The sequence below is a fragment of the Cornus florida genome, unplaced genomic scaffold (genome assembly GCF_030987335.1).
Source record: "Cornus florida cultivar Cherokee Brave unplaced genomic scaffold, ASM3098733v1 CherokeeBrave_3.0.0_Hap2_Chr06, whole genome shotgun sequence".
NCBI classification, from domain to species: domain Eukaryota; kingdom Viridiplantae; phylum Streptophyta; class Magnoliopsida; order Cornales; family Cornaceae; genus Cornus; species Cornus florida.
Genome location: NW_026775576.1, coordinates 90,059,998 through 90,068,465, shown reverse-complemented (window position 1 = coordinate 90,068,465; position 8,468 = coordinate 90,059,998). Strand labels below are relative to the sequence as shown.

General features: G+C 33.7%; 2 protein-coding genes across 2 annotated transcripts; one reads left to right on the top strand and one right to left on the bottom strand.

The window, feature by feature from the left end:
- The first annotated feature begins 1,855 nt into the window (after positions 1-1,855).
- LOC132314561 (protein RKD4) lies at positions 1,856-2,981 on the top strand. The gene is made up of 3 exons (XM_059813408.1): positions 1,856-1,941; positions 2,091-2,622; positions 2,814-2,981. Exons 1-3 carry the CDS (start codon positions 1,856-1,858, stop codon positions 2,979-2,981), a joined length of 786 nt encoding a protein of 261 aa, XP_059669391.1.
- Positions 2,982-3,672: 691 nt separating this feature from the next.
- Positions 3,673-5,213, bottom strand: LOC132312769 (uncharacterized protein At4g00950-like). The gene is made up of 2 exons (XM_059811273.1): positions 4,411-5,213; positions 3,673-4,071 (listed from the first exon to the last, which is right to left on the bottom strand). The coding sequence occupies exons 1-2, from the start codon at positions 5,008-5,010 to the stop codon at positions 3,991-3,993; spliced, it is 681 nt and encodes a 226-aa protein (XP_059667256.1). The 5' UTR covers positions 5,011-5,213; the 3' UTR covers positions 3,673-3,990.
- Positions 5,214-8,468: the final 3,255 nt, after the last annotated feature.

Genomic DNA, 8,468 nt, shown 5'->3' with positions numbered 1-8,468 from the left:
GATAAATAAAACTGACTTTCTGAGAAACTATACCTTTGGAAGAATCCTTCTTCTGTTAAATAAAACTTCATTTTCATCCTAACCAAACTCCTCAGAGAAGAAAAAAAAATCATTTCAAGTATAGAGTATGGTACAAAAAATTATTATTATATAAGGTTTATTTATTTATTTTAAGAAATGTTACGAGAGAAAAGCCTATACTAAGGGAAAAATAATGAGAGAAAAACTTATTATTTTATAGTCCTCATATATATATATATATATATATGCATATAGTTGCAAATTGTCACTATATTAACAATGAAGATAGCATGTGGTGTAATTGTCCAATGGTTAGGACATGTGCTGCATGTGGCTAAAGGGCCAAGTTCAAATCCCCACTCCATGTTCAGTTACTTTACCTTCCAAAAAAAAATTAATAATAAAATAAAATAAAATAATGAGGATATTCTCTTTACTTGCCCAAAAAACGTTAAGCAACAATGAAATAAACCCCCTCCCAAAAAAAAAAAAAAAATTCATATATTTATAAGCTTAAAAAAAAAAAAATTCATATATTTATAAGCTTATTGATATATTGATATGTGTGTGTATATATAAATATACATATGAATATAAAGAGAATCTCCAGGTGTGAATATCAAGTACTTGCGTGTGAATACTTAATTGGTATGTAGCAGGCAATGACGGCTCGTATAATTAAACGGATGATATCACGAAACCCTAAAACCAGGTTGAAACTTGTATACTGGATAGAGATGGAATGTAAACTCATTTAATTCATTTACTCCATATTTGTTATTACTTGGATTCAATTTCACCGCGTAATCCACTTTCTCAGCCTCGTTAATTGTACTGTAACTTCCATCTTTATAAAATCGTTTTGGAATGCGTGCATATACCATGCTTAATGTGTGCTGTATTAATTGCATGCATACACATATACGTAACCCATATATTATTTGTGCAAAAGTTTTAAAAATAAATAATCAAGGGGAATATAAATTAAATAAACCATTTAATTTTTTTTTTTTTTTTTTGGTATGGAAAATCGAAGGAAAAAATAAAAATAAAAAATCAAAATGACTGTAATTAATTAGAAGAAGATGGATACACTCCATAATGGTTATATATATGTACGGTTAATGTTGTATTTAGAGCTATTTAAATGTATTGATGGTTTTATTTATTTATTTAAGTAACCAACCTGGAACATGGAAAACAAAGATTAGATAAAAAATAAAAAATAAAAAGGTAGAAAATGCCAAATGTACTCCACTTATTTGTGAATGCATTCTACCATTTTTTTTTCTTAAATTAAATTACTTTTTTTCTACGCTTTTAACAATTGAATGTAGTAATTGTCCTTAATTCAAAGAATGTGAGAGTACTTTTGTAGGAGTAATATGATTTACCTTTTCCTTTTTTTTTTTTTTTTTTTCCCCGCTTACTTGAATTGAAAAGAAAATACTACAAAGACCGATACATGTATAACTTAATTTCATGCACTAACATGAATGCGTGTAGAAGTGCATGAAAAATATATATCATGATCATGATCTGTATCTGCATATATACGTGTATATAATCTATATATATATATATATATATATCAACGTATAACATAATAAGCATTAAAGAGACATGCATGATCGATGCAGCCCCCTTTTGTGATTGGTAATCGTTCACTAATTAATATCTCATTAAGTATTATCCCCACGATATTGTAACTCCCACAATTGTGTGCACAAACTCCAATATATCTCCTCCTCAATTTATACCCTCCATTTTCTACTCTCCATCTAATTCCCTCTCTCTCTCTCTCTCTCTCTCTCTCTCTCTCTCTCAAATAGATATGGATTCTACACAATTTAACTTTCTAAAGGTGGACAAGTACCAAAATGAGTTTGACTGGTTATACATTGAGGAACAGTTAAATGGGTAACTAAACACTTAAATTTCTCTTAGACTTCTATATATATATATATATATATATATCTGTGTGTGTGTGAGCATTACTTTCATTTGATTTGTATTTTTCCTTCTACCATATATACTAAAACTTTTGTGTTATTTTTCTTTGTGTGCAGAGCATTAGAATTACCAAATACATTCACTGGTGGCTATGAAAATTGCATAACCAATACCTTATTTGATTATGATCCATACTTATTTCATCCCCAGCACCAAAACAATCAAGTTGCCCATTCTGGTTTCAATGATTTTGAAGATGTCATTCAAGATTTCAGTTCATGGGATGTGAACTTTCCGTCGTCGTATTATGAAGATATTGTGGTGAATGCTATGCCATTGAACACTATGACTGAAGGTACTTTTGAGCTTTGTGACATTAATGTTGGGAATGTTACAAGTGAAGTGCCCGATGCAACTTCAAGAATGTATGATCAGGAGATGAATAAAAGGCAGAGTGGAAGGCTGTGTAAATCGGCTACGTTAGAATTGGAGGAGATTCAGAAGTACTTTGATATTCCAATAACAAAAGCAGCAAAAGAACTGAATGTTGGATTGACTGTTCTCAAGAAGAGATGCAGGGAACTTAATATCACTAGGTGGCCTCATCGGAAACTCAAGAGCTTGAAGACTCTAATTGACAATGTGAAGGTATGTATCAAAAACTGACATAATATATATACAGATATATAAGTACTTTTTCATAGACTTGGAAAACCTGTTTTTCGGATTTCTCTTGGTGTATATATGTGTGTGTGTGTGTGTGTGTGTGTGTGTGTGTGTATGTATATATAAATGCATGTCAAAGCTGAGTTGTGTTGTTTGTTTTTGTTGTGATTTAGGGTTTGGGATTGGCGAAGGAGTTAGAAATGCTAGAAGAGCACAAGAGAATGATAGAGCAGGTGCCAGAGATGGAACTGACAGAGAGGACGAAGAAGTTGAGGCAGGCCTGTTTCAAGGCCAATTACAAGAGGAGAAGGACTCTTGCAGCAGCTGCAACTTCTTCTTGATCTGCTGTGTCAAAGGATCTTTTAGGTTTCTGTTCAAAGTAGCTATTGTCTCTTTACACCACATGACCACATTTGTAATGCAATTACTAACCTAATTTTCTCTCTAGCATTTAATTTTCACTGGAAAGTTTGCATTTGTGCCTAGTTTAATGTAGAAAGGGTTCTTTTTCGTCACAGAGGCCATGCAACATCGAACGAATTCATGCATTGCTATAAAATCACTTTATTTCCAGAGCATAGTGCTATTGTGTTTGCAGAAATAAGCTATTTGTTAAACAATTAATGCTTAAATATTATTAGATTATTTGTTCTAGCTAGTGACTGTCATGAAGTTGAATTAATGTAACACCCAACCTCTATGATCTATCAGTTGATTAAGAGAATTTGAACCTTAAGCCTTCATTTGGGATTGTGAAAGTATTACTTAACCACTATACTCTCTTTTCAAATCTTTCCATTTTTGGCAGGATAGCATATGAGGGATTGGTCAATCCCAAATATCACATTTCTTTTCTCTCTATTTAAGATAAACACACACTAAACACTATCCACTCAGTTTAGTCTGAGTTTATGTGTGCTGATCTGATCACATCACATACTGCTCAAAACCACACCTAAATCAAAACTCTTACAATAAATTAGATTACCTCCAATATGTTTTACACACACAACTGTATAAAGGAATACAATGTGAACAATCAATTAAGATTTTAGACATAGACACCCTTCACATTTAGTTACATAAAATCAAGACACTTGTGTCATAATGGATTATATAACTAAGATCATATTGCAGTTGATGAAGGTCCAGTGAGCAAGAGATGGACCAATATTGTCAGCACAAGAAGACAGAGTGAAGCTTAGCTCATCCATTTATTACATTATGTTTGAACTCATGTACTATAATATATATATATATATATATAAAGTGGGAAGATTAATCCTTTATCTGGACATAAAAGTTCAGATTGAGAATTAGAGCTCCAAGTGGCAGATCAGAAAGCTACTATCACAAACTCCTCTGTTTCCTCTGTTTTTCTTGATTACGTCTCCATGGGACGGCTTGCTTGAAGCTTCCATAGATGCTTGCCTGCAATACCACCAAGACCAACAAGTGCTTAAACAATTGGGTAATATAGGGAATCAAATGGCCACTAAATTATATAAGAATTTCCCAGTTGACAGTCATAAAAAGTAGAATTGCTCATTGAAACCTCATTGTTAATCACTAGCTAATAGCCCGAAAAGTACTACTTTGGTTTCTTAACATTTCTCAACTTAATTAAATGAAATTAAGCAGTGATTAAGTGATAAACAGGTTGGGGCTGAAACTGTGTGGATTAATACAAATAATTTTTTTTTTTTTTTGGAAAGAAATATAAAAATAAAAATAAAGCTAAAAGGAAAAAGTTATTATGATGAAACTTACCCAAAGGTTAGAATGTGTATGAGAGAAACTGAAGAAGCTGTTTCGTCTTCTAACCCTTGTGATCTTCACTTTTGTGCGATCAGTCTCAAAGACATTAGCAGAGTCTGAAAAGTCAAAACTAGCCCCAAACACTACTTCAGTACTATTTTCCTTAAAACTTCCCCACCTGCAAGAACTAAGATTCCATCTCTCCTTACTCATCTCTCTCTTCCCATCGCCGGCTTGCAGCCCTCCGTCAGGGCTCCTAAATGACCTTTTACCGAACGAAAACGACAGCGTGTGAGAGAGAGAACGACCGGGATAAGGCCCCTCCAACACGGTTGTAGGGGAGGACGTGTTGGTAACTTTAACCTGATCGGTCAACAGCCTTGGAGGCAGCTCTAAGCTCCTTTTGGACTTGGGGGGTGCTGCGGCGGTGGCGGTGGCGGTGGTGGTGGAAGGTCGAGGCTTTCCAGGTTCATCTTCCCACGAGAATGGAACTGAAGCTAAGGCATGGAATGGTGGTGTTGGCATCCCTGGAGATTCGAATTGCTTGCTTGGAAGCGAATTGAAAGACAATTTAGGTGTGGAGCTTGGGTCGCGCTCTGTCTCGGATCCCATCTCTCTCTCTCTCTCTCTAGAATCACCTCTTCATGAAATAAAAACTGGTTCTTCAGTTTCTCTCTATATATGCACAGAGAGAGAGAGAGAAAGGAAGGGGAGCGGGTGGTGGTGAATGTGGAGGTTCAATACGCTCCTGCCTCTTCTTCTTCACGGGAAAATAACGGTATTTTTACATGAGCTGGGCATAGAAATAGCCCATATGTAACGGGCCAGGTCTTTGCCCTGCCCCGCAAATAATTTATGTGTAAGCCCACGACCTTTTTTTCACCCGGATTCAATGCAAACAATAACCTCGTGTCTTTGTTACGTCGGATCTACGTAGGTGGGTCAATAATCATGTGTGACAATATATTGAAGTGATGGGATGGGAAGATAATTAAGGACTATGAACGTTCACATATCAATTGACTTTCCTCACTTACATATATGTATATATTCCATATATTATATAGTATGAAACAAGTGCGCATATTATTTATAATGTATAAATAGATAGTTTTGAAAAAAAATAAAAATAAATAGATAGTAAGAGAAATGGTCTAGGACGGTTGGTGTGTGTTAAGGCATGTTGTGCTAAAGCAGTAAATGCTTCTCCTATTAACAAAATGCCGACAATTAAATATCAAGTCACTGTTTTTTTTTATTAAAGGGCTAAAGGGGCAGTGATGATCATGAAGGAGAAGAGGGATTAGTTGAAATTGTGTGTTTATTTTATCATTTTTTTAATAAAAAAAAAAAAAAATCAACTTGGTGGATATCAATCCTTCACCTAGAATGACCATTCTAGCTTCTTTTTTTTTAAGGATAATTCTTTTTTTTCTTTTCTTTTTTTAAAATGATAAATCTAGTATAGACATACTCTCTTTCAAATGCATTTGCCTTAAAAATTTCAGCAACCCAAATTTCACCTCATTCTGCTTTCCCTGTTAGTAATATACTAAAATAAGAATCTAAAAACCCAACCAAGAAAGATGCTAAGCTAGGCTTGCCGCCATATTGCAGGATTTAAAGAGTCTTTTTATTTCTTTCCCTCTCTTTTTTCAAATTGAGAAGATATTGAACGAATGCACACCATAACAATTTTGCTCAGCAATATGTCCAATGTTTCTGTAAAGATTACATGATTCATTCTAAGTAACACAAAACGGATACAAGAGCGAGAGCGAATGTGCAAAAGTAGAGTTAATGTGCAAAAGTGACAATCTAAGTCACACATAGTGAGATGAGCAGCAAGAGCGTGTGCGAAGTGTGCAAGAGGAAGCGCGCGTAGAGTGTAAGTGTCATCCGTTTAAAAGAACCATGCGACTTAGGGTACATTTCGATCGAGAGATCAAAAAGTTAAGGGGGTGCCAATCAGCTCCTAATCAATGTTATAAACTCATCCATGGCAATAGAAAATTAAACAAGTTCACAGGTCCGATCCATTTGGACTACCTTAATTGGCTCATGCACCCAAGTTCCCCAAAACAACAATATGATCAATATTTGATCTAACAAACCAAAAACTGAAACTAGTTAATGGCTTGAATAGTTAAGAGTTCCAAGGATTTGAAGCCAACTATAAGATTTGTGGCTTCTTATGACCCTATGAGATTGTCAAGCTGATCACATTCAATGTAAAACCTAACACAAACTATAAAAGAAGGATTACATATGTGCAGATGTTAGTAATTGGAAGTGACAAGTGATTGATACATGAAAGCCCATTCCACCCATAAATTTCCTAATCATCTAATGTATTTTTGATTTCCTTTTTCTACTGAACCATATATCTGAATCAAACAATGTGGCTATACATGGACCATATATGCACATCTATATTAAAAAATCTAACTATGTAAGATATTGAAAAACACTGGCACACAGCATATGGCGTGGGTCCCATTTCGAGAACTCGGGTCAAATAATCAATAGGGGTAGAGGTCCATTAATGTTTCATCCATTCCTAGCCTCTTTATGCATCCATCATCAGTCAATTGCAACATATCAGATCTTCTGATAGTGTTAAATGTCAACTTGACAGATAGAGTTGCAGCACTGATAATCAAATAATGTCATGCCACAAAGTAAGGGAGACAAATGAAAATCCCACTTATAAAATTTTCCCACTAAAAGTTTAATATAAGTGGGATTTTCCCCAGCCCCTGTGCTTCCACCCCTGCCTTCTGGAAAAACACACACACACACACATCACCAAATTCATGTGAAATCATTCTTGGATTAAGCAACTGAAAGGTGTTGATGACAAATAAATGACAGGCAGACCATAAACATAATACCTCAAAACTGGTACCAAGTTCTGATCAGTCTTGTTGATGATAGAACATGTTATTATAATGATCAGACAGCTCTTAGAAATGATGGATGATGAAATGGACATATAACCAATTTGAAAATGAAGACTAATGACTCGGCAGATTTATGACTTCAAACAATTAATACTCATAAAGTCATAATATACCTTAAAGCGATCAAGACGATTGAACTTGAGTTAAGGTGTGAAACTCAACAAGGACTTTTTCAGTAACGTGAGACGAACGAGAGAACTGGAGAAGTGCGGAGAAATTGAAAAAACATGTTTATGTTTATAACACACTACAGGGGTACACTATGGCAATTTATCATGCCCACCTTTAGGCCATCTACACTAGCCTCTCCGGATTTTGGCTCTTCAAAAACGTCACATCAGTTTTTTCAAGAGTCACGTCAGCAATTCAAAAAGTCACGTTAGCAGTTTTCGCTTTCCAGAAACATACATTCCATCAAGCTCTCCGAATTTTCGCTCTCAAAAAATAATAATAATAAAAAATAAAAATTGATTTTTTTTAATTTTTTTTTTTTTAACTTTTTCTAAACGGCTATATTTGTAACAGGGAATAAGTAGATGAATTTATAATTTTAATTATTTTTTTTACAAAAGTTAAAAAAAAAATTATATATATATATATTTTTTAAAATTATAGCCGTTAAGGCACTATTTGTGTCAGCCAAACAGTGCATTACACTAGCCTCTCCGGATTTTGACTCTTCAAAAACGTCAAATCAATTTTTTCAAGAGCCACGTCAACAATTCAAAAAGTCACGTTAGCAGTTTTCGCTTTCCAGAAACATACATTCCATCAAGCTCTCCAAATTTTCGCTCTCAAAAAATAATAATAATAAAAAATAAAAATTGATTTTTTTTAATTTTTTTTTTTTTAACTTTTTCTAAACGGCTATATTTGTAACAGGGAATAAGTAGATGAATTTATAATTTTAATTATTTTTTTTACAAAAGTTAAAAAAAAAATTATATATATATTTTTTAAAATTATAGCCGTTAAGGCACTATTTGTGTTAGCCAAACAGTGCATTAATGGCTAAATGTATTGTTTGTGGTACAAATTTAAAATTTAAAGCAAAAAAAAAAAAAAAAAAAAAAAAAAAAAAAAAACTTTTTAATTTATTTTTGGCCC

Excerpts from the sequence above, each read along its gene's own strand:
- LOC132314561 (XM_059813408.1), top strand. The coding sequence starts at position 1,856 with ATGGATTCTACACAATTTAACTTTCTAAAGGTGGACAAGTACCAAAAT. Across the intron at positions 1,942-2,090 it reads ATTGAGGAACAGTTAAATGG|AGCATTAGAATTACCAAATA; the intron begins GTAACTAAACAC and ends CTTTGTGTGCAG. Across the intron at positions 2,623-2,813 it reads CTCTAATTGACAATGTGAAG|GGTTTGGGATTGGCGAAGGA; the intron begins GTATGTATCAAA and ends GTTGTGATTTAG.
- LOC132312769 (XM_059811273.1), bottom strand. The coding sequence starts at position 5,010 with ATGGGATCCGAGACAGAGCGCGACCCAAGCTCCACACCTAAATTGTCT. Across the intron at positions 4,072-4,410 it reads ATACACATTCTAACCTTTGG|GCAAGCATCTATGGAAGCTT; the intron begins GTAAGTTTCATC and ends GTGGTATTGCAG.